This window comes from Periplaneta americana, chromosome 11 (assembly GCF_040183065.1).
Source record: "Periplaneta americana isolate PAMFEO1 chromosome 11, P.americana_PAMFEO1_priV1, whole genome shotgun sequence".
In the NCBI taxonomy this organism is placed as follows: Eukaryota; Metazoa; Arthropoda; class Insecta; order Blattodea; family Blattidae; genus Periplaneta; species Periplaneta americana.
In genome coordinates, this window is record NC_091127.1 from 62,473,725 (window position 1) to 62,501,089 (window position 27,365).

Genomic DNA, 27,365 nt, shown 5'->3' on the forward strand with positions numbered 1-27,365 from the left:
CAAACAAACAAACAAACAAACAAACAAACAAACAAACAAACAAACAAACAAACAAACAAACAAACAAACAAACAAACAAACAAACAAACAAACAAACAAACAAACAAACAAACAAACAAACAAACAAACAAACAAACAAACAAACAAACAAACAAACAAACAAACAAACAAACAAACAAACAAACAAACAAACAAACAAACAAACAAACAAACAAACAAACAAACAAACAAACAAACAAACAAACAAACAAACAAACAAACAAACAAACAAACAAACAAACAAACAAACAAACAAACAAACAAACAAACAAACAAACAAACAAACAAACAAACAAACAAACAAACAAACAAACAAACAAACAAACAAACAAACAAACAAACAAACAAACAAACAAACAAACAAACAAACAAACAAACAAACAAACAAACAAACAAACAAACAAACAAACAAACAAACAAACAAACAAACAAACAAACAAACAAACAAACAAACAAACAAACAAACAAACAAACAAACAAACAAACAAACAAACAAACAAACAAACAAACAAACAAACAAACAAACAAACAAACAAACAAACAAACAAACAAACAAACAAACAAACAAACAAACAAACAAACAAACAAACAAACAAACAAACAAACAAACAAACAAACAAACAAACAAACAAACAAACAAACAAACAAACAAACAAACAAACAAACAAACAAACAAACAAACAAACAAACAAACAAACAAACAAACAAACAAACAAACAAACAAACAAACAAACAAACAAACAAACAAACAAACAAACAAACAAACAAACAAACAAACAAACAAACAAACAAACAAACAAACAAACAAACAAACAAACAAACAAACAAACAAACAAACAAACAAACAAACAAACAAACAAACAAACAAACAAACAAACAAACAAACAAACAAACAAACAAACAAACAAACAAACAAACAAACAAACAAACAAACAAACAAACAAACAAACAAACAAACAAACAAACAAACAAACAAACAAACAAACAAACAAACAAACAAACAAACAAACAAACAAACAAACAAACAAACAAACAAACAAACAAACAAACAAACAAACAAACAAACAAACAAACAAACAAACAAACAAACAAACAAACAAACAAACAAACAAACAAACAAACAAACAAACAAACAAACAAACAAACAAACAAACAAACAAACAAACAAACAAACAAACAAACAAACAAACAAACAAACAAACAAACAAACAAACAAACAAACAAACAAACAAACAAACAAACAAACAAACAAACAAACAAACAAACAAACAAACAAACAAACAAACAAACAAACAAACAAACAAACAAACAAACAAACAAACAAACAAACAAACAAACAAACAAACAAACAAACAAACAAACAAACAAACAAACAAACAAACAAACAAACAAACAAACAAACAAACAAACAAACAAACAAACAAACAAACAAACAAACAAACAAACAAACAAACAAACAAACAAACAAACAAACAAACAAACAAACAAACAAACAAACAAACAAACAAACAAACAAACAAACAAACAAACAAACAAACAAACAAACAAACAAACAAACAAACAAACAAACAAACAAACAAACAAACAAACAAACAAACAAACAAACAAACAAACAAACAAACAAACAAACAAACAAACAAACAAACAAACAAACAAACAAACAAACAAACAAACAAACAAACAAACAAACAAACAAACAAACAAACAAACAAACAAACAAACAAACAAACAAACAAACAAACAAACAAACAAACACACAAACAAACAAACAAACAAACAAACAAATAAATAAATAAATAAATAAATAGTGATAACAATTACAGCATTCACATGCGACATAATATAGGACACTGAAAAGGTATAGTGCAGAAAAGATGATCAGACATCTTTTATCTTTGTTTAGTATTTAAATTCCGAGTCAGGTGACTGATTGGCAAAACAATGCAGTAGCATTCTGGAGTCAGGCAATTTGCCCGACATTTTTTGTGGATTTCTATATTATGAAATTACTCGTAGTTACTTTAAGAATTGCTGTATAATTTTAAATTGTGTTGATACGTCACATTTATGGATATCTACGTAAAATACAGAGTTGCAGCCCAATGGAAATTCTGAATTAATAATAAATTGCTTTGAAATAGCCTTCCGAGTGTATATCTTCTAACAATAAACCGTAGAAATGTTTTGGTACCGTACTCCCCAAATTACATACCGGAATCCATAATCTACAGTGAAATTGGAAGTACAAATTGTGCTTCTCACCGGTTCCCCCCGCCCCTAAGAACCAGGAATAGAAACTAACCTTAGACCACCTCTGTGGTACAGGGGTTAGCGTGCTGATCTCCTACACAGAGAGCCCGGTTCGTTTCCCTGTCGGGTTGAATTTCCTGTTTGAAGTTTTTCAGGCTTTTCCCTCAACCTTAAGGCAAATGCCAGGAAATTCGGGCCACAACATTCCTGAATATCACCGGCTTCACTCTTCACCAAAATCATCAAATCAGTAATACATCTACAGACGCCATCTAGTTCACAACAATAGAACCAGTACTCGACAATAGTACACAGGCTTTCGGAATTCACCCAAAAGATTAACTGGCGATATAACCAGAGATGTTAAAGCGAGTATAAATAACAGCAAAAAAGAAAAAAAAACTAATCTTCTGAAAATAAAGCATATCTACTGACCATGTTCTCTTACTTTTATTGTTGTATAGGGTTTTGTGAAACAGGAATTGGACTAAACTAAAGACTAGCATATCATTACGAAGAAAATCATAAAGTAACGTTCCAAACTGCAATATACCTTGCAATGGTGGCCATATTTACTGCTGCATGATTTAGGCCTACTAAATAATGGAAAACTCTGACTCTTCATAAACCCATTTGCCGATTACAATGATCTAAAAATATTGTATTTTTCCTGAAGTACTAGATGTGATAAAAATCTACTGTGCCTCTTGCAGTTCTATTACGCAAACAAATTTCCTATACTGTAAAAATGTTTTTCTTCTTCTTACAAGGGAAGGGTTTCGGCTCGAACAAGAATTTTTGGTTAAAAATGGTGATGAAGTCCGTAAAAGCATTCATTTGTGTAACTCTCCGTTCGGTTGGTGTTGGTCAATACACTTCTTTAAAAATGTACATGAGGATTCTCTATAAAATGCATGAAACAGCATGGAGCACAGCAAAAAGCACAACACGCGAAAGCAACACCTGAATTACATTTTTGAAGTACGAGACTTGTTCAGGATTCACGTAACCAGCTGACTGCCAGGAATACTGAAGTATAGGGCGGTATGCTGGAGCAGACAACTGGTTATGAATAACAGAGTGCATTTTCATTATAAACACTCGATTTCCCAAGTTAAGTTCTGGATTCTCAGCAAGAGTCCTTATGTAATCTGTTATCCTCCGAGCATGTATTTTGTATTGTCTAAGGAAATAGATATCCAGAAGCTGAAAATATTTAGTTTTTTTTTTTTTTTTCGGGTGGAATGATCATACATTCCATATTCTAGCCTTGGAATGATTAATTTATTAAAGGTTGTGTCCTTGTGCGCATTCAGTGACTCACACAACAGTGTACATTTTTGATTACCTGCAATATTTTCAGACAGAACGTTGGAGAAAAATGTTCTTAAATGGGCTTTAGACATTTTACCACTCGCACTAGCTTCTACGCTAGGCTAGGCTTACGGATAAGATTTCTCATCCCCTTAATTTGTGCAGTGCTCTCCCCACCCCTCAACTTGTACAGTGCTCTAACAGACAAACCACATATTACACAAATGAATGCTTTTGGGAGCTTTACAGAGCTGTAAAGATGGGCCTGTAAACAAATTTTTGATACGAAATTCCTGTTCGAGCCGAAACCCTTCCCTTGTTAGTGCAATTTTGAAACCGTACGAATTCATGGAAAATTTATAAAACCTTTATGTTTGTAACAAACTGTAGTACTACAAAACATTTGATTGATTATTTACTGCAAACCTTTGCATAGCGGTGTATCAATATTAAGATCGTACGAGCCTTACTTTCTGACTTTTTTCCGGTACCCAAATAGAAGAACATAATACAGCGACAAGCCTAGTACTTCTACACTAAATCTAGCACATGCTGCATGCAGGATTTTGGGAGCCTACCTGCTTAGCTGCGGCGGTTGCTCTGTGGTACAGTAGCGTGTCACCAAACATTGTTACCGGGGTGGCAGCGGCTGAAGGCCTGGGGGACGTTGCAGCTGCGGTATCGGGACTTGGGACTCCGGATTTACCCGAGAGCAGACTGCTCGGCTGTTGCTGCTGCTGGGACTGCTGACCTAGACCGCTGACTCCTGCGGCACTTGGAGAGGTTATTCCAAAGCCTCCGGCCGTGGGTGTGGCTGGAGTTGTAGCGGCAGTACTGGAGCCTGTGGAGTCCAGGCTCTGCATCCTCTGGTGTGTGGGCGAGCTGACGGCGAAGAGTATCATTATGAGATATCACGGCAGGCATCGCCAACTAGTTGCTCCTACATGTTAACTGCACTTACACTAATCACCTTGTGGTAAAACTAACAGGACACACCAATGTTTTAAACCAATGTAGGCGTAATTAGCCATTTTAAACGTGTTTTAAAATAGTTGCGAACTTTAAGCGCAACAGTTAGTTGCAGCTGGTTGCAGCTTGTTTGCAATTATCATAGCCTCATACGTAGCGAGAAGAAAAGCTCCGGTTCTAATCTCCGTACTCCTCAATTTTATTATTTTAATATTTAATAAATATTTACATTTCACGATATCCATCCTCTTACAATTAACTGAGGTTTTGCCTGATATGTACGTCTATTAACATAAGTGATGTCACGTTGGTATCACTACTGAGGTTCAAACCTGTCTTTAGATAGTTGATTAAACAACAAACCATACACTTTTAATGAGAATTATCAGGTATTTCTGGGAAACACATTCATTGAAAGCAATTAGAGTGAGCCCTGTTTGAAATATTTTGTTGTTGTTGTAATGTAATCTTCTATTAGCACAAATCTAATCTATAAATGTTCTACGCTTTACTTAACAGTATCTATTAAGGACACTTGGTAGTTTTCCAGCTGTTCCGTGAACTTCACCTTAACTGAAAATAAATTTACTTCTATTCAGAAATAAAGTAGACAAAAAATAAAATTTTCACCAATCGTAAATCATACTTTGCTGAGTTGATTGGCTATTTTTTCAGTTCACAATAATTAAACACTACGGTGACAAGTTTTTCATTGTAATTACTTCTTTTCTTCTCTTACCATTTTCTCAGGAACTATTTGTCAGAACTTTAAGAATATTTTTATACACTTTTCTTTATTAGTAGTTTGACATTGTAGGTAAAGAATTTTCTTAACGTAAAGATTTAATTATTGTTTTTTTAATTACTTAGTAACAAAAACTGTGATTATGTTAATTAATAAATTGAAAACAATAATTAAGGTTTCAAAAAAGCTTTCAGTTACAATGTCAAATTACTAATAAACAAAATGTTTAAAATTGTTAACAAGTTCTGACAAAATATAGTTTCTGAGAAAATGGTACCAGAAGAATAAAACGAAAACAAACTTGTCATTCTAGAATTTAATTACTTTCAACTGAAATAAAATAATTCTAGTTACATATTGTTGGTATCAATCAACTCGGGAAGGTCTGTTTTATGGTTTATGAAAATTTTGTCTATCTGCCGTAGTTTCGGAGAAAATTCAATTTCTTTTGAGGTAAAGTAAAACATACCGAACAGCTGACAAGTTCTACCAGTGTCCTTAAACTTCGAGTAGTTACGAGTAACGCCCTGAATCATTTTGAGAAGTAACGAGTTCACAACAGTTCCTCATTTTATTATGTAATTGACAAATTTATATCTGTTGATGTTTCCAAAGTATTAATATGACTGAATAATCTTAAAGTAGATTAATAAACAGATATGCCTTCTTCTTCAGTGACGGTTATTTTTAAAGGCATGAAAACCTACTAACGTTTAAGAGAAATATTATTAATTAATTTAAAGCATGGCAAATATGTTTCAGTAACAGAAGTTAATGACTAGGTATAAGACATGAAATTTCTCTTTTATAAAACATGGTTCTCTAGTGACAAGTCAATCACAAACGCTTAATGGTAGGTAAGATATAAAGAATACAGATTGTTGTAGATTGATCTAACAGCGTATTCCGAATCTCACCGGTCCGGTGGGATCAATGACGTCACGTTGCAACGAAAATAAGGAACAAAACTGCTGGAAGAATCGATGCTGTCATGGCGACGGTGTAAGTGGTTATCTGTGCTACGCTAGCAAAAATTTTGCGAAATTTTCGTACTGCCATCTCGTTCAAAGAAAAGGATCATGAACAACTTATTTCTTGAACCGGTAGTAATAACTGGTCCGTTGACATGTTCGCTCATAAGCCATTAACATATTGTTTTTACGTTGTGCTCATTACAAACAATGCAGCAGAACTAAAGCAGAACACACCGCCATGACACAACAGTGCACGATGTCATTCGTCTGCTAATTCCCGCCCTATACAAGAACCAATCAGATTCACTGATGGCGGCTGATGGAGACTGCCACCACCTCTGCAAGTTGATGGCACCGGTGCGACACCGGTGGAGCATCAATGACGTCATCGGTGGAATTCGGAACACCGTGATGCCATCGGATTGCTCACCGGTGAGATTCGGAATACGCTCTAAGCTAGGAGTTCTCAATCTTTTGAAGATTGTTTAGCACCGACACATGTAATAGGCCTATTAAGTAAGCGAGCCTCATGAAATGGAATAAGTTTAATAGACCTATACGAATAGATGAATTAAATAAATAAATGAATAAACAAAGAAATGAATGTTTGAAACACTCGCCAAGATAATGATATCACTGGCTAAAATCACTGATTAAATTGCTATTTAATCAGTGATATGTAAGTGTTAAAAGTGTAGGCCTACATAGAAAAACGAAGAACCATTATAATGATATCTCTGAAATAAATTGTTACTCAGAATTTCTGTGAGTCGCTTGTAATTACATGTAAATATTCCTGTAAATCTGAATTAGTTAATCGTGATCGTGCATTGCCCTTGAGATATTTCATAAATAAGAAAGTACTTTTTTCGCAAGGTTGGTCGTCTCGAACATGGCCACATATTTAAAGGAAACACTGCACAATATTTGGAACCTTTTTGTTTCTTCTGCTCTCCAAAGACTGATTTTTCGTTTTAAAACAGGTATTTCAGAGCTGATAAGAACTGGAGGTCTATAAATTCAAGTTCCTCACGTGCAGCCATATTATTCTTTTCAATACCCTTATTTCTTTGTTTCAATCCTTATTGAATTGAAATGGATTATACGAGAAGCCCTATCAGGTCTGTAAGATATGATAATGGATGGATAGGAACACAATTTGTTCCGGGTCAAACATCAAGGATAACTTAAACACGGAACTGTTACTAAGATTTTATTCGCACAACAAAGTCTGAAGTGAAAAAAGAACCTAAGAATCGTTCGTGTTCACGAGCACCAAGTGCCATTAAAAGAGCACCAGGTTGAGAATTCCTGACTAAGCTATACTACTAGCATTATAAGCATTGAACGTTTTATGGGGAACAAGGTTCAGGATAGGGAAATTTTACAAGTGAATAATATGTTTACGGTACCATAGTTTGAGTAATAATGGGAATATGAAAACATCAGTTTGCCTTTAGAATCTAACATACACTCTGTTTATATACGTCAGCGCCTTAAATGTTTATAGATTCTATAAATTTAAATTAATAAATAGTGTAACAATATCTTACCTGGCATCATCCAGTATGAGTTCTGTATATGCAAGAGGAAACCAGCCACTGCATTGTGTTCTAAGATTCTCTCCAAACTGCCAGCCCTTATTTCTTTCACCTAGAAAAATCAGAAGTACTGGTATGAAAACAATTTTCGATAAGTTAAAATAAAATTTAAAAAAAATTATTTTTCGTTCCATACGCCTATCATGGCTCTGAACTTACTATCTTACAACTAAGATTAAGGTTTCGGTATCAATACGACATATAGGCCTACTTCCACTTACTGTACTCCAACCACGAGAAAGTCTCAGGGGAATGAGACGCAGCGGGGTAATGTTGTGAATGAATGTTGATGTCATAAGGTCACACACGTGGGTACTCGTATCTCCATTTGCTAACTCTCGCAGCACAAACGATAACACTGATACACACATATTTATACTACCCTAGTTACAAAATTAGATCACGGTTAATTTCCTGGTCTTTTAATCCTTCCATACAGGAAATAACATATTCAGGAGAGCGCATGTTTTTTCATCTGATGTTATAACGGTAATATTATCTGTCTACTTCGCTCCAATAGATGACGCAATAGTAAGCACATTCCTTTCACGGTTAATCTCCTGGTTAGAGAACAGTACTTTACCATTGAATTTCCCGGTAGGGACTCGTTAAAAAGACGTATGACGCAATATTTTCAATTTGTCTTGAATACCAGTGACAATACTTACAATGAATGTCTTTAATTTGTTAATTTACGACACCTTATCAACTGCTATGGTTATCTAGCGTCTGAATGAGATGAAGGTGATAATGCCAGTGAAATGAGTCCAGGGTCCTGCGCCTTAAGTTATCCAGCATTTCCTCTTAATGGGTTGAAGTAAAACCGAGGAAAAATCTGAACAAGGTACCAACCAGGATTTGAACCCGGATCCGCGTGTTTCACAGTCAGTTATGTTAACCGTTACTCCACAGCGGTGGACATTATGGGTGTAAATACTATATTGTTAGAGGGAAAAGTGGTAATGTATCTATAAATGGCTCTGCAAGTGTTATTCTGTACATTAAAATTCAATTTCTATTTAAAAATCAGTTTCTAAAGTCTAAAGTAAGAATTTAACTCTTCGGCATTCTAGTAAAATTTAAAATGTTTCCATGAATTTTCTTGCATTTATATAAAAGTCAACTGCTTAACAATCACCTATACAATGAGAAAAATTTGGTTATGCTGCCAAGCGCCATGATTACTGTCAACTGGGTCATTCCTGAAAGTAGATGTTATTACAACAAAGACCAACGATAATAGTTTACATGAAAGAGACAGAGAATATGTACAGTTAGAAGTTTGCCATGCCATCTGGAGTGGTCATGAAAATAGAAATCCAGGATTCTAAACTAACACAAACAATTTACAAATAATTTTAATCATTACTATTATTATTATTATTATTATTATTATTATTATTATTATTATTATTATTAATGTTTAGATTTAATTGCAAATTTAAAACAAACAAAACATCTTGCTTAAATTTCAGATTGTCTAATTGATAAGGTTAAACAGGAGTATCAAGTTTAAAAGTAAATATACATACAATAATGCATATCTGAAAAGCAATATAGAAAAATTTACAAATAAAGATATTATCATTAAATTCAAATATTCTAACAAGAGATTTAATTTAATTTAGTGTTCTGCCCAAGGGTAGGTCTTTCACTGCAATTTAAGCTTTCTCCAATCTTTTTTATTTTCTGCCTTCCTCTTCGTTTCTTCATATGATCCATATATCTTAATGTCGTCTATTATCTGATATATTCTTCTACCCCGAACGCTTATCCCGTTCACTATTCCTTCTAGTGCATCCTTCGTATCCTGAGAATTGTACAAATGATATTTCAAAACGTTAAGGGAACCTATTATTACAATGATGAGATCTTTCATCCTCTTTGTTGGAAGCCCATAACATTTCCACGTTGTAACAAAATAACGCGATTCCACGTGTTTCCATCATCAAGCTGATTATTTTGCATACCTAAATGCAAATACAACAGTTAACAATGTTAAAAATTGGTTAGCTGCGAACCTTCTGTCTCTCCATATTTATAAAACACCTGAAGTCCCTACCTATTTAATGGCATGAGAACAATAGTTCCGGTAGGCAAAAGCAGTAGCCCTGCAGTTCTCTCATTTGGCTTTCGTCTCAAACATACGATAAATGCTTTCCCAAAGCCAAAGGACACATCAATAATCTATCCTTCGGTAGCATTACCATCCTCTATGAGTATTACATAAGATTGGAAATAATCACTGCTATGTATTTTAATTACAGGAAACAATTAACTCAAATGGAAAGTTATTTTAAAATCAGAAAAATTGAAGGGTTCAGAGCCAAAGTGGGCCAAGCGCCATTTATTAAAAACGGAGAAAGCAGGTGTTAAAGTTAAGTGAATACCATAGTTTAATGAAGATTGACATATCATTTAGTTTGAATGTGTGTACTTTATATTACTTGCTATATGTTTCCATTGAATTATGGTAATAACTTCATTTTAACCATTGTCTTCTACGTTTTTATTAAATGGCGCTTGGCCCACTATGGTACTGAACCCTTCAATTAGAGTAATATGAAAAATATTTCAGTGTTAAAATTTGTACAGAACTTCTTTGCTGCCAGTATCTGAGCAATAACAGCCACGAAGCAATCCTACATGCATGAGGATCCTCACCCATGAGCGCGATGATGTCTCCTTCTAAGAAGCTGAGCTGGTTGTCCCCGCTAGACAGATAGGCATAGAGGGCTCTGGCCAACTGAGTGTCCCAGCCTGGACCTCTGTCAGGCACAGCCATGGACTTCGGTCTTGTAGGAGTATCCGGGTCTAAAACGAGTAACATGTTTGCATATACTTAAGATTAATGACAACTTCCGCTTAGAAGATATTGAGTCTTTTGCTGCCAGCTAAAGTTGTAAGGTTAAGACAATTTAATATATTATATTAATTAAAAAATCATTGTGAGAACACAATATAAAAGCTGTAAATGTCATATATGTAATATGCATAATAATATAAAATAAGTATAAAGAATGTAAATAACTGGCTTGCATGAAAATATAAAAATGATAACTATTCAATTACCATTTTCTTTAAGTTATACAGAGATTAAAGGAAAAATAAATAATGCAAAGAAATTGCCATAAATAATGGAAAAAGGTAGTATAAGAAATGTAGAGAAAAAATAATTGAATAAGGAACATAATGAAAGAATGTCGTTGTGGTTAGCAAGTCTAACTCCGAACTCAGCGGGCCCGGGTTCGATCCCCGATCGGGACGAGTTGCCTGGATGAGATTTTTTCGGGGTAACTTTATCAGGTGTTTGGAACCCCATTCATCTTCGCCACATCCTTTCATTCATCATCCCGTTACTTCTTCTGGTTTTCAGATCCTCTACAGGCGGCCCTCCGAAGCTGCTGGCGCTCTCGACCGGCCTCCGTGGATTGTATTCATGTGATGATGGATAGCTTTTGCAACGGAACCCGAGGCAGATCTTCTTGGGGGAGGACTTCCGCCTCGGACCGTTAAGGAAGCCTTGGGGGGAGGTTGCCGAAGCAGGAGTGGTACATGGACTCTGTTGGCTGTAGGGACCGGTCGTTAAGAGGGTCAAATGGTTAGATCGGTGCGCGTAGATGATCGGTGGGCACGCAACTCATCCCATATCGGGGGTTGTACAATAGACCTCAGGTCGTAGTGCGTGGGATGTTCCCTCCCTCCTTCCCTCCTAACAAGTTAAAAAAAGAAAATAAAATAACTTGAAAGGCAATATATGAATATCGGGTCTATTATTTAACTGTTTCATTTTCTCGAAATACACTTGTCACTAATCTAGCTAGCTATTCATCAAATTCTCAGGCCTACTAACTTTGTCACTGATAGTGAGACTACTCGTTATCAAACCCTATCTAACAATATCAGTGGTACTGGAACTACTTTTCACTAATTTAGCTCTTCATCAAACCATACCTAACACTGTAATTAAGAGAACTATTTGCCACTAATTTATCTCATCAAATCATGCTACCTAATACTATCACTGACAGTGGGGCTATTTGTCACTAATTTATCTCTTCATGAAATCCTTACTAATCTTGCCACTAATAGTAGGGCTATTTTTTTACTAATCTATTTTCCTATCGGATGCTACTTAATTTTATCATAAACAATGGGACTAGAAGCATTTATCACTAATTTATCTCCCCATAAAATTCTTACCTAATTTTGTCACTTACAGTGGGGCTATCTCATCAAATCTACCTAGCCCTATCACTGACAGTGGGGTTAATTGCCACTAACATATCTTCTTATCGTCAAACTATACCTAACTATGTCAGTAACAGTGGACCTAAGTAATGTCTCCTATCTCCTCATCAAACCATCACTGAGAGTAGAATTTTGTCACTAATCTATCTTCTCATTAAACAATACCTAACCTTATCACTGACAATGGGGATACTTGTCATTGATATATTTCCTCATTAAACCCTACCTACCTTTATCACTGACAGTGTGGTTAATTGTCATATATCTTCACATCATCAAACTCTACCTATGTCAGTAACAGTGGGACTAATTGTCACTAACCTATCTCCTCATCAAATCCTGCATAACTTGTCACTGACAATGGGGCTACTTGTCATTAATCTATCTCCTCATCAAACTCTATCTAACCCATGATTGACGATGGGGCTATTTGTTATTAACAATGAGGAGGGGGTTGATAAGGAAACCAAACTTTCCGGGTAAGAACAACAACAGGTGAATGTCAGTCCATTACCCTTCTGTTATAATGAAAGAGACGTAACTTATGTAAGAATAACAAATCAAGAATAGTAATAAGTATAATAAAATAGTAGAAGTAAATTATATTACAAGACGAAAAGAGAAAATATTAAATAAAACAAACGAAATAAAGCGTAATAGAGAGAATGAAAGCAATTATACTAGGGAAGGTCTATATTGGCAGAGCTACCTGATGTCTTGGGAAGGGTCAGGGAGGGTGAGTTGAACTAATCCTATGACACAGACACTTGTAGAACAGCATTTCCTCTTTCTTTCCTCCCCCTCCCTCACCAGGACACCTGGAAAGGTTGTCAGTGGTGGATGTTATTACAACTATGTATTAACAACATTTTTCAGTGTAGTTTGAGAAGGCCCTTATAATAATTTTATAATTAAAATGTTAGAAGTATTGTGCTTTATATAAGGCCTACTTGTCCTACTGTTTGTGATTCTTGGTGTAGGAACAAGAGGAAAGCCACTGCAGTCTGACGCCAGGGAAATAGTGTGCAATGTACATAAGTTTTTCGTGGAGGAGTATGATGCTTTGAAAGTCTGAAATCCTACAATAAATATAGTCGAAGTAGCAAAGCGAACTCCTGCTGCGTGTGGAGTACCTGAACGCACTGTTTACCGTATCCTAAATGAAAAGAGAGAAGCAGTTGAATCAGGAAGAAAAGTGTCAACTCCGGGCAAAAAGCGGCCGAAAAGAACTCCCACGAAAACCAATATAGACAACTCATTCACTGCGGCTGCCATCAAGAGATAGATTTACTCCTTGTACAAGACTGATTTTAGTCCGAGTGTGGAAGATATTCGTGATGCTCTCGATAAGTCTGGATTATTTTATGGCAGCAAATGGTCGGTGCGGTAAAGATTAAAAAAACTTAATTTCCGTCACGCTAAGAATAACTTCGGACGGAAGCTTCTGACAGAGAAACCCGACATAATTGCTAAGCGATTCCATTTCTTAAGGAGGATGCGCGACTTACGAATAACCGGCCGCCCTATCGTTTACCTGGACGAAACATGGATAAACATTAATCACACGAAGAGCAAAATTTGGATTTGTGACGATGGTGACATTCCTCTGAACGTGCCCTTAGGAAAAGGGGGACGATTTATTATTGTGCATTAAGTCAAGAAATGAACGCCGTTAATTTCAAACATTGGTTCGAAAAGAAACTCCTTCCGAACATTCCACAAAACAGTATCATTGTAATGGACAACGCCTCTTACATTCTGTACAGCTCCCACTTTTGCATCTTCTAAATCAGACATGCAGTCTTGGTTACGTCAGAACAACATAGAATACGACCCAAAGGCGACAAAAATCGTATTGTACGACATAATAAAATTTTAAAAAGGAGAAAATGGTAAGGTACGAACTGGATACCTCAGCTCAAAGTGAACCACACCGGCGTACCGTAGTGCGACTGCCACCATACCACTGTAATTTTTGTGTCATTGAGTTCATCTGGGCACAAGTGACAAATGATGTCGCTAAACATAATGTATCTTTCAAATCCAGTGAAGTCATAAAATTATTTGAAGAAGCGTTGTCCAAGTTCACGCCAGAGAATTGGAAAAATGCGTGTGAACATGTTAAAAAGGAAGAGGATATTTTATTGGGAAAGGGATGGAATGATTGACAAAGCGTTGGATCGTTTCGTAATAAGTTTGGACTCTGATAGTGATGACGATGACGCTGACGACAACATGGAAGTAGAAGTAGAAGAATCCGCCACTGCACATACAAATAGTTTTATGGAGAGTGTCTGTCTCTTGCCACCATCCCCCCCGCAGATGTCCGGTCAGCCACTGAGTAAGTGAGAGGTAAGAAATATATCCTTCTCTGTCTAAATTTCTCTGCCAACTAAAGAATTCTATACTATTTTATACAAACTTATAAAAATGAATGAAATACAAAAGAGGAAGAAAAATGGGAGCATGGGGACGAAGAAGAGAAAAAGAGTGGAAAAGGAGAAAGACAATAACATGACAGACAAAAGTAATGGCACAAAATAAACCAAAGCGGAAGAGACCAATTGAACAAATTAACAAGAATAATATGAGAGGGATGAAAAAATAAATGAAATAAGAAGATAGAAAGAAGTAAAGAGAGTGGAAAGAAATAAAAGTACCAACTGAAAAGGATGAATTGGAAATAAATATTATGAATAAGATAAAATAAATTTGGAATGTAATAGGAAAAAATATACCTTGTAAGTAATTTGGCAATTAAGTAACAATCTAATTAAGAATTATCAAAGAAAATACCAATATCTTTCCGGCTAATACGATGTGCACAAGCTATTGAAAATGAGGAATCAATGCGACCGAGGCCAATTATAAACAAAAACCAGAGACATAGTTGTCACATGCTCACTGGCAATAATTAAGAACAAATTAACAACTATCACCAAGTATCAACTATTAACTAAGAAGCAAACCTCCAACCAATTTTAATTCACTTTATTTATTACAGAAGAAAATAATTAAAATGTATCTCCATAAATATATTGATTTTTCATCTCAAAAATTGTTTTTAGACTTTAATGTTCTTAAAATAAGACAAATTTATTATATTATATTAATAAAATTCATACATAGAAATCGAAATAATTTTGAAATGTATTCTCATAGTTATAAGATTGTTTGAACCAAAATGCAACACTGCTACAGCATTTAATTTAGTAGTAATTTAGGCCCAAGAATATATAACAAATTTATATTTAAATATCCTACTCTTGCCAATTCTAATAGTTCTAGTTTAAATTTAAAAAAGTTATGTATGGATTTTATAAATTGAAAAATTGTAAATTTAGATTTATACAGGCTAGTCTTATTGTGTAGTAGACATAAGACAAATTGTATTAAGCTTATATACTTCTTAGTTTAAATTCAGGAATTCGCCCTTGAGCACGAGTTCTAATCTTTCAGGGGTGAGCTAAAGTTTTATCTGTTTATATTGTATTTTATGTTACAATTATTAGCAAATTAAATACAAATACAAAATAAAAACCAATAAAAAATTAGCTACAGGCACCTTGCACTAGGGAGTGTGTGGAGGCGGTTAGGTTGAAGTCAGATTTGGCTCTGGACAGAGGCTTCATGGGGCTCGTGGCGTCATTGATGGAACGCATATCCAGGCACGACGCGTCCATGGACTTGGTCTTCCTTAGCTGCGACGCGATAGAAAGGCGGTCGTCCTCCACGTTGGGACTCCTGGGCGACGAGTACAAGTCCTCGTCTGGCCAGAAGCTCACTTGCTGCAAAGTTAATAAGAAAGAGGAAACGTTTATAACACTACGGAAATGGTCGACTCTATTATCGGAGACAGATAGCAGATGCATGTCATATTATATGTCACTATTGTTTCATAGAAGTATTGGAGCAGATTTCGCCATTTCGTCGATAGTTATGGAAATTGGATTTACAAATCAAAATTAGGAAGCAAAGTAGTTTTCTCTTACGACAAAAAATAATAATGAAAATATGTCACATTGGATGTTAAAAAATGAATAAGACTTCAGTTCTTAGTAAGAAGATTTTATTCATATGCATTAGTAACTTACTTAAGTTAGATTTAAGACAAACTTAGCTAATTTCGCAGTACGCCTAATTTTGCAGTATCTCATACATTAATTAGTTGCGGAGTTTTCGTTGGAGCTTACAAAAAATACGGATAAATGTCAGAACCTGTCGTGGTTGTATCATGCAGGAAGATCACATTGCAACGCATTCTGACGAAAGTTACGCAAGTATGTACTTTAGTATGTGTGTGTTTGATGAGATATCGTGAGTGAATTTCCAGTGTTGTGTTTCTGGACATTATATTTCGTCGAGATATTTAGAACTGTAAGTATCACACTATAATTCTCCACATTCTTATGATTAATTTGAACCCTTACTTGTTGTTTTATCTAACATAGTTTGTTCGTAATATACTTTTGCCGGTACTCAATTTCTTAACTAGTTTCTGCTATTTGTCAGTAGAATAGTTCGAATGGCACGCAGATTCTAACTACCTTTAAGAAGCACTATGAGCTAAGAATGCGCGTCAATCAGAAAATCTGTCCTACCTTACAGCAGCAGCCTCAACTCGCTCGTATTTTAACGATTTTTATAATGTGCTAGGAAGTGTGTATGAAAAATCAGACTGAGTACCAAGCCTAATCTCATTTGGAATTTAGATGAAACAGGGTTTTCATTGGTTACTAAATCTAACAAAATTCTGTCCCCATATGGAGCAAAGTCTGTCTACCTTCAAACAATGGCAGAGAAAGAAGAAACAACATTGTTTTGTTAGCGGAAGTGGATTCGGATTAGGCCTAAATAGTTCTCATAATGTTTGGCATAATGTTTAATGCAGATATGTATTAGATAAATTTATTAATTTACAATTATCAATATGCAACTCTTTTCCTGTTATTAGTGTTAATAATTGAAGCGCAGTTGTTCTACATTTATTGCCTAGTTTGCTAATGTGTGTTCAGTTCATGTGCATAAACATGTACTGGTGTTTAGATTACATTAAAACATGTTTTGAGCTAAAGAGAGTAATCTTTAAAATTGCACAAGTATTACTGCGAAATTTCCCGAGCAGTACTGCGAAGTTACACGAGTTCCTGAGACACACACACAGTCATATCATCTCTTGTTTTAAATGGAGCTATTTCCCTGTTGAGATATACTTAAAAATAAAATTTTAAAACCAACCAATATAATGATGTCTTGTGATTAACTGCCGCAAGAAGGAATTTTTTTAAGTTTTTTTGGGTATAACTAAAGACAGAAAACTTCAATACTGCGAAATTAGCCGAGTTTGCCTTACAATCCAACTGGTATACTCTATATTAATTCTGGTAAAAATAAACTCTATCCCATGCTAGCAGATCCTCATTTGACATTGATATATGCGTATGTTAAGAGATTAGCATCTCTGTCCAAGTGAAACACAAACATAATCTCGAAGTAAAACTAGTTACCTTTATTAGGCCTATTTGTTACCAGTTTAATATTGAGGCATCACATTTAGAAATGTGAAATGAAAGAAATTAAAGAGTTTGGAACACAGGACACAAATAAAAATGGGACATATTTCTTCTGTATCTGCCAGTATCCTACTCCAATCTCTAAGAACTGGTGTTTTCTCTAAAATATCTGGAAATATGCGGTGGCTAAAAAGGATGTATGTTGAATACAAACGAAAGTAATGTACGTCATTGGTAAATATCATCCACTGCGTGGAGAAAATAATTAAAAAATGTTTTCGTATTACGAATAAGAATTCGTATAACGGTAACCAGCAACTATTCATTTTATGAAACAAACTATCAAAATCTTTGAATTCCACATGTTCACATCTTTCTTTGTAAATATATTTATGTGTTATCACACTAAAGCTCTGATATTTTCTTGAATAAAATATTTACTTCACATCAGCAACTACTCCACAATATTACAGTATATCTAAGAATGCTGCAGACAATACCAAATACGTAAGCCTAAAACAATATGAGAATACACTTACCTTTTATTCACGTCATATATTCTCTAATAATACTGTACAACATGAAATTTGTCCTTTTTATAAAAATATGTGTATTCGATGTATTTTGTGGTCGCAAAAACTAATCTGCAGTTAGTTTTTGTCCAGCACCTACTGTTTCTTCAAAATAAAAAGTTATTTAGTAATGTTAGTGAAATGTTACACTACTTTCACCTTATGGGATGCAACACATCACTGAAAGTACACTTTCTTGACAGTCACCTGGACTTCTTTCAAAAAAAAAAAAAAAAACTTGGTGCTGTAAGCGATGAAGACGGAAAGAGGTTTCATCAAGAAATATCTACCTTCGAAAAGCGCTTTGGTGGAAGGTGGAATGCAACTATGCTGCTTGAATATTGCTGATCACTCATGAGAGAGATTACAGAAGCTGTTTACAAACGTAAAAGATAAAAATAAACATTTTAATTCGTAAATTTTGGCCAAAAATGTTGCATTATGTGCTATTGTAACAAATTTGTGTAAATAAGTGAAGTGTGTGTACCATAACAATGGTATGTTTTAGAAAAGTTTGGTTTTCAGAAATGAACTCAGCACCTCTCATTTAGTTACAATTACATAATTTCATCTAAAGGACAGAAACAAAGTTTAAATTTGTTGTCCAGTGTAGTAGTTATAAAATGAATAAATTGAATATATATTTTAGTATGTTTACGACTTTAGTACCGGTATATATTCAGGAAGATCCTATTAAAATTTACCATCACAAAACAGTGTACTTCCCACAAAAAATAAAAATGAATTACGCAGTTTATATTAATCATATCTCTCTTTCTTACTCCTCAGTTTCCTGTTCTATCCAAAAGGGGAATGACTCGAAAAGTGGTTTCCTCGCCTGAAAAAGGCAATCATATACCGACATAATTTTCCTATATAATATAAACTCACCCTAAGTCTGTTGGTGAACATGACTTCCACCGAGTCCGGAAGGAACTCCCTAGTCTGAGCCACCTCCTGCCAGTCGTCCAGATGTCTCTGTAGCACTGTGCTCCCCTGATTGTGGTACGCCAGGTAGTGTTTGGCCAGCGAGCACTGACGTTCCAGCACGAACCCGTAGCGTCTTCGTTCCTGAGTCATGGCCTAAGAATTCAACATGACTTATTAGCAGAATTTAATTTAAAGTTACGTTATTTTTTTTCTCGGAGGAGGGCCCCGTGGGCAAGCACTGTAGCCTTAGGCTTATTGTGCAACCTCTTTATATTGTGATGATTTTGAAGTCCTTAGAACTGCTCTAGAAGCAAGTGATTCACTGCTTGGTGCCATTTTATAGATTAAGCTATGACATCTAGTTTTGACGAAGTCCGCGTGAACGGCAACGCCCTTCCGTGTCACTGTTAATATCCCGCCTCCTCAGATCGATGACATCTGTTCACAATCACGTGCTTGCGTTCTGCTGCATCCTTGTCCCGAAGATTGCGCTACCGTAGATTTCGCGACTCACCCAGGCGCCATCTAGCCTAAGGAGATATACTCTCCGGTCTGTTGTAGTCCACTCTAGAAGCCTCTACAACTCCCTGGAGTTTGCGCATCTCCCCCAGAAAGATGACACCTGCAGGCGAATCCCGGAACCACGTCTGCCACGATGAGTCCGAGGTCCAACGCCGAAAATTATCAGCAATTTTTCTTCAAGTGTTTTTTTTTTTTAGGTTTTCTCTCAACCACTTGTTTATTTAACGACGCTGTATCAACTACGAGGTTATTTAGCGTCGATGGAACTGGTGATAACAAGATGATATTTGGCGAGATGAGACAGAGGATTCGCAATAGATTATCTGACATTCGCATTACTGTTGGGGAAAACCTCGGAAAAAACCCAACTAGATAATCCATGTGGGAATCGAACCTGCTACAGAGCGCAACTCCTGATCTGCAGGCAAGCGCCTTAGCCGTCTGAGCTACGCCGATGGTTGTTATTTATATTTCAAAATACTTTCTGTAAACTGCGAACTGCAATATTGTTAAGATCTGAAAGACTGAATCTTTAATATGTGTGTGTATGTATGTATGTATGTATGTATGTATGTATGTATGTATGTATGTATGTATGTATGTATGTATGTATGTAGTTACTGGGATTTAAAAAGGGCGCGTCAGCTACTCTGGCTGAATGTTAACACGAAACTAAAACACATGGTCACAGTAAAAACGAAGAACAGTATGCATGTACGCATGTAGGCCTATGTATTTATTTTATTTTATTGGGTTATTTTACGACGCTGTATCAACATCTAGGTTATTTAGCGTCAGAATGAAATGAAGGTGATAATGCCGGTGAAATGAGTCCGGGGTCCAGCACCGAAAGTTACCCAGCATTTGCTCGTATTGGGTTGAGGGAAAACCCCGGAAAAAACCTCAATCAGACGCGCTGACCGTTACTCCACAGGTGTGGACAGGCCTATGTATGTATGTATGTATGTATGTATGTATGTATGTATGTATGTATGTATGTATGTATATATGCACAGTCCTGTATGTGTAGTTGAGTAATTAGGCAAGTACATATTTAAATAGAGAAGTTGGGTATATAAATTTAGGTATACATACACAGTAATATTGAAACAAAGAGATAGGTAGATGATAGAAACTAGATAAGTATGCAAATTCAGTGCACGTTTAAAGTTGTAATAGTACAGCTCATAATAAGGCATTGGATTAATAAAATAAACAATAACTCTTTTCTTTCATATCCAACTTTCGAGGAACGCATGTGTAATAAAATTAAGCAAATTACTTTTCTCCTCGTATAATAATATGCTAACAAGGGAAGAAATTAAATCAAACAAGACTGCGCTCGAACTCGTGATGTTTCTGGTTACTGCTTTGTTTTTAAGCTATGAGCTACCGAAGCACGGAAACAAAACAACAAAAGAAGGGAAGCATAAATTTCGCTACCAATCACGGAGGAAACTTCGATCGTTGTGCAATATAGTGTTGTTATATTTCATTTTACATTACCTCGTATACGAAACAAGGTTATGAAAATTTTTGGTTCCAAAATCGTGACTTCCTCTTATTACGAACTAAGAAATTGGCATAAAATTAACCAATAAAATTATTACATTTTACAAATAATATTTGTAAGTAAGATAATAATTAAATAATAGAAATCATGGATATTCTCTTATATTTAAAGTTTACCTGTTTAAATAGTCAATCCAAGTACTGTAAGACAGTTTCCTACAAGGTGCATTAATATTAAGCAGGACCGTCTCTTTGTAGTTGACTGCATTACGCGCAGCCTCGACGTACCGGGACACGTTCCCTATACATAAGCATTAAGAATGTAACGAAGCAGAAGAGATGCCAGCCATGTCTCAACCGAAATTAAACGCTGGGACAAGATTTACATACAAGGAATTCACTCACCGTCTTCAGACTCTGCTCACAGAAAGCGTCTAATTTGGATTTCTCTTCCTCCAGCACCTGCATATTCTGCAACACACAACACGCAGTATGTCAAGTAATTTCTCTCATAGGATTCTACTAATCCCCTTTCATCGCTATTTGTAAATCAAGTGAAGGTAAGTAAAACCCGGAAACTAATTTATTATACTTTACATGAGCAATTTCTCCTATTTCAGCTATAGTTTTAGAAAATATTACACTTCTAGAGTTATTAATGAAATTTGATTTACAAACTCTTAAATAAATCATAATATTGAAAAAAAAATGTATATGATTATGTTAAAATAAGAAATAACTCGTTGCAATACTAACCTAGAATAAGAAATATACTAAAACAAAGAATGTCTAGTGCAACAATAATATATAAAAACTGAAAAACGGAAAATAATACACTAAAATACAGTAATGATTAGAGCTCGGATGTTTGGCAAAATACCTTTTTCGCTGGGTGGAAATAAATCATTATTTTCATACATATAATTGTTATTAAAGGTAATTCAAAGTGATATGGCCGATTTTTATTTTGCTTATTTTGCCTTTTTAAGGTGTTTCTTACTAAAACAATAATAAACGCCTTTTTTTTTAAACAATACTTCTTGTTTATTTGCAATTTTATAATTAATTGTAATGTAATGTGTATGATATTTAAATATATTAAACAATGACTCACTTTACTAACAATAGTAAATTGCATTATAAGTTGTTATAGGCTACATAACTTTCACAATCCTAAGTCACATATTACACTCTACGAAACAACTTAATATAAAATACATTAAATGACAGGACAGTGGCAATACAAGTTTGTGCACAAACAATATAGCAGCACAGTACAAATTTAATTTACTTAATTAGAGTTCATCTTCATGAAGAAGCATGTTTGGTATCCCTTTATTTATGGGAAATTTTCTTCTCGATTCTGGGCAGACTAATTCACCATTGATGATTTCGACCTCAAGCAAAACATGGTGAACTTTCTTCAGGAATTCAAAATATCATTTTCATAATCATCACTCAGGGTCTGCGGCAAGTCACCAGAATGGCCAATACTATCAGCAGCATTCCAGAGTGTTTCCCAGTCCAGTTTTGGAATTATTCTCAGAACAAACTCTGAGTTAAATTCAGTTTCTAGCACTTTGATGTCCTTGGCGCTTGTGGAGTGTCGCCTTCTTGGGTCTATGATCTTCCATGGAGTGGATTCCCAGATATTCCTCTATCTTCAGGTTGTCCGTGCTCTCAACTACCACAGAACGCCAGAGTTTCTGGAACTCATCGTCCACAGGCAGAGCTGCTACCTTGTTTGTGAAGAACACAATCTTCTTCTTGTCAATCGGTCGCGAGATGTAAATAAATGTAGTTTAATTCGGTGTTTAATCTGATAATAATCGTGTTTTAATAATATTGGTGTAATATGAATATGGATCGACAATCCACAGTTACAAATATAATAATTATCATGTCTTCACGATATCAAGAATCAGCTTTATAATTTTAAATATTAAGCACGTTCTCATAAAAGTTGTCACGTAGCATTTTCAATTGTTTCCTTTCATATTTTCAGATCGGTTAGCTAGACTGCCTAAATTCAGTAAACAACTGAAAAATAAACTTCATGCTTACGTTAGTGAATTTGATGCCCATGTGTTTTAAATCGATGTAACAGTTTTGTTATGTAAGAATTATGAAAAGACAGTTAATCACAAAGAAAGTATTTTATAAGTCAACATGTGTCAACTTTGAAGTCAAAACGTGAGTTATATTAATATAATTTAAATTTATTGCAAAAATATTCTATGCCTTTTTGAAATTTATAAAGTCTTTTTTTAAATTTATTGTGCCATTTTTCCGTTTTTATTGCCATTTTTGCCTGCCTATGTTAACTGTTATAAATTCGAGAACATCCGGGTTCTAGTAATGATTTACTAAAATAAATAAAATGCAATAAAATATCGCATTTGGCGAAACGAAAACGCGAAGGCGGGCAAATATGTCGAAAGAATGGAATATAATCGGAGCTGGATGGAGGATTCACAAATACGAGTAAAATGGAGCTTTTTCTAAAATAATCGTATACTTTTAAATTACTAACATAGTTTTAAAAATATAGCAAATAATGTACCTTTAGCTCTTTGTCCATGGCGAGACCTGTCTTCGTTGTGCCCTTATTTTTCTTTCGTTGCTTCTTCATGGTTGCTGCTGCTTTGCTGTATGTTTCTGAACGCTGTTTGTGTTGCTGTAGAAACCTTTTTTGTTCACTCTGAAAAATAAAGAGAATTACATGAAACAAGTGTCTTCCATAATATTGTACTGCTGCTGCTGCTGCTGCTGCTGCTGCTGCTACTACTACTACTACTACTACTGCTGCTACTACTACTACTACTACTACTACTGCTGCTGCTGCTACTACTACTACTACTACTACTGCTACTACTATTATTAGGCTATTCTTATTTATTTTTATTAGGCTTTATTATTATTATTATTATTATTATTATTATTATTATTATTAACACAACTCTCCATGTCTGTGTTAATCACGCAAGAAACGCATTTATTACGTGCATAGTAAGTAATGCAATCGTACGCAATGAAGTTGAAGATATGTGAGCTCTGTCCTCATCATCCTGGAACACACCAACTTTCGTTCTTTTTTCGGTTAATTGAGGGAAAACCGATCCAAAATTGAGCATTGGTATCGGTGAGCATTAATTGTTTCATGGGAAAAAATACTTATGACACAACACACAGACCTTAGAATCACGTAGTGGACATCAGTGTATAAGTACTGGATTATCTATTAACCGGTACCCATTATTTTGAGTACTTGCGTGCGATTGCTGACGTCTGTGATGACAGGGTAATTAGTAAATAACTGTGGCCTGCTTGATCCCCAAACTTAACGCACCGCGATTTTTATTTCTGGAGCACTTTAAAGACAGGAGTATATAAATAAAATTCACAAACACTGGAGGAACTGCAAAACGGCATAAAAAAAATAGCCAACATTTCGGAAGCAGAGCTACATATATGTTTAGACATTACAATATCTGTAATCAATCTCGTGTCACTGTACTTCGGTAATATGTGCTAGATGATTTTCTGCTTAAGAATGTCACAAATTAAATTTAATTGAAATCCCCGCAGTTATTTTCCGAGCATCAAATATGAATATATCCGTTCCTCAGAATGTTTTTTTGCAGTTCCTTCGCCAATCTTTTATTTCTCTATTTCTTCTTTACTCTCTTCATTTTCCTATTTTTCTCCATGTCTTCATTTCTCTATTAATTATTTCTTTTTGTTTACTTTCTTTCTCCATTTCTTGTTCTATGCATTTTTTAAATTTTGCCCATCTTACTACATTTCTTGATTTATTTATTTCTTCACTCATTTTTTTTTTAATTTCTTTTCCTTCTCCATTTCTTAATTTCTTTAGTTACGCGGTAGTTTAAAAAACACAAAGTGTTTCGCACGAATCCGCAAACATTAGAGGAACTCTAGGCTAATATTAAGCATGGAACAAGAAGAATTTAGCTGATGAAACTTAGACGAATGAGTAACAACATATTTTCGCAATAACAAGCTCGTATACGAGCGGAAGACGACACTTTACAACATCTAGTAAAAGATAGATTTCATAATCCAAATCTACTTCCGCCCTTGTAGGCAGCATTTTACCGGCTGATGCTCGACCTGTCACCCGGGAGCCAGCTCCCTTTCTTCGGTAGCCATATACTGTAGTGTATAAGGACCCTATATAATATTTAAGAATGTTAAATACATCTTTTAAATGCAGAAAAAAGAGGGAAATCCGTTTTTCCTTCTGGGAACATAATATATTGCATCCTGGAAATAACATTAAAACACACAAGTCGAAACTAAAAATGTGACTGAATATATCCTCTTGTTCACTTTACAACTTCCGACATGCAAAACAACTTTATATGTGACCAGCGCAGAAAAAACTGAGAGAGGGAGGGGAGGGAGGGAGAGGGAGAGAGAAAGAGAGAGAGAGAGCGCGAGAGAATAGAAAATGCTTTGATGTGATTTTGGTAGCTTTAGATGAAATAAAGGCAAGAGAATAATGAAATCGAAAGAGAAGGATAGGAAGAGAGAGAAAGAGTGAAAGAGAAGGCTCTGAGAAAGATTGAGTACAAATTGAATGGGGAAGTTTACACGACGGCAATTTAAAAGCCCACATGCATGTTACCTGAGATTCGCTGGGAGATAGTAAGAGACGCCGCACCAAACACGGAGGGCATTCCACTTCGAGCAACAGGACAAAGTAAGATGTCGCCGAAGCAGAGTTATCGTATACGGTAAATAAAGCGGTAGACGTCTAGTTACAGGAATTGGAGAAGACAGGGAGAGAAGCGAATAAAAACACGGGCCGGAGAGGCGACACCAAGATGAAATAAAATAGGAACAGTCATTTATTTTCCACGTTGACATTTTTCTCTTGCTACGATACGAGGGAGCCATATAGAAACTCCATTTAACATCGTACGAGCTGGCACAGCATTGGTCACAAACACCCGCCTCTGTTTCCTCCTCTTCTATTGAGTCTCAGTGTTTGTTTAAAGTTTCTTTACTCAACTAGACAAAAATATATGAAAATTTAAGGTATTATGCTTTTCAAGAAAGAAGACCGTGTAGACCGAAGAAATTCACAAAAGTAACTATAATACAACAGATGTCTCACTTTAATTTATCTAGAGTAACGAACGCCAAGCCGTCGATATCGATCAATCAGAAGCTGGAGAGAAAAGTAGTAGTAGCAGTAGTAGTAGTAATAGTAGTAGTAGTAATAATAATAAGTAGTAGTAGTAGTAGTAGTAGTAGTAGTAATGGTAGTAGTAGTAATAAGTAGCAGTAGTAATAGTAGTAGTAGTAATAAGTAAAAGTAGTAGCAGTAGTAGTAATAGTAGTAGTAGTAGAAATAGTAGTAGTAGTAATAAGTAGCAGTAGTAATAGTAGTAGAAGTAGTAGTAGTAGTAGTAGTAGTAGTAGTGGAAGTAGTAGTAGTAGTAGCAGTAGTAGTAAGTAGAAATAGTAGTATTAGTAGTAGTAATAATAATAATAATAATAATAATAATCTTTATTGTCACTGAATGAAAAACTTCACTATAGACATTGATAATTGTTACAATCTTACTGCAATACATTTCATAGATATACAAAATAAAAATTTAATTATAAAAACAATGTAGATATTTATCAAATTACTTAATATAAAGTTAAAAGTACTATATTTACTAGATAAAAGACAGTATCAAGTACTAATTGTCATATGTTTAATAACTAATTAAGAATACTACAAACAGAGGCTAATAATAAACTTAAAAAATGCAACATAAGGTAGTGCAATTTGCTCTGTTCATTAATACATTGAAATTTAAATGTAAATTGATTTACCACTAGGTTTCATTTAAAATCTCATTATTAAAAAAAATTAAGAAACAACAACCATAACATTTAAAACTTTTAAAACTGCATTGTTTAAAAAATGTATGTCAATTTCAAAGAACTCAGTTTTTAATTAACCAACTGTACAATTTTGTTTTATAAATTTGAACAGGAAGAAGTTGAATGTTTATAGGGAGCTTATTAAATAATTTGATTCCAATCAATTTATAGTATTTTTTTGTCACACTAAGTCTACAAAGTGGATAATCTAATAATTGCCTATTCCTCGTTGTATGATTGTGTACCTCACTTCTCATATTAAAATC

At 34.8% G+C, this 27,365-nt stretch overlaps 1 protein-coding gene across 2 annotated transcripts in view; it reads right to left on the reverse strand.

Annotated features, from left to right (window-relative positions):
* IRSp53 (Insulin receptor substrate 53 kDa) overlaps window positions 1-27,365 on the reverse strand; it is a 1,482,105-nt gene that overhangs the window by 22,053 nt on the left and 1,432,687 nt on the right. For both annotated transcript variants that reach the window (XM_069839560.1, XM_069839559.1), the window contains exons 7-13: window positions 23,756-23,893; window positions 21,598-21,663; window positions 19,120-19,311; window positions 15,709-15,931; window positions 10,557-10,706; window positions 7,845-7,944; window positions 4,182-4,485 (exon numbers count right to left, since the gene is read on the reverse strand). In XM_069839560.1, the coding sequence (XP_069695661.1) occupies window positions 4,182-4,485; window positions 7,845-7,944; window positions 10,557-10,706; window positions 15,709-15,931; window positions 19,120-19,311; window positions 21,598-21,663; window positions 23,756-23,893 (1,173 nt within the window). The remainder of the gene's footprint in view (window positions 1-4,181; window positions 4,486-7,844; window positions 7,945-10,556; window positions 10,707-15,708; window positions 15,932-19,119; window positions 19,312-21,597; window positions 21,664-23,755; window positions 23,894-27,365) is intronic.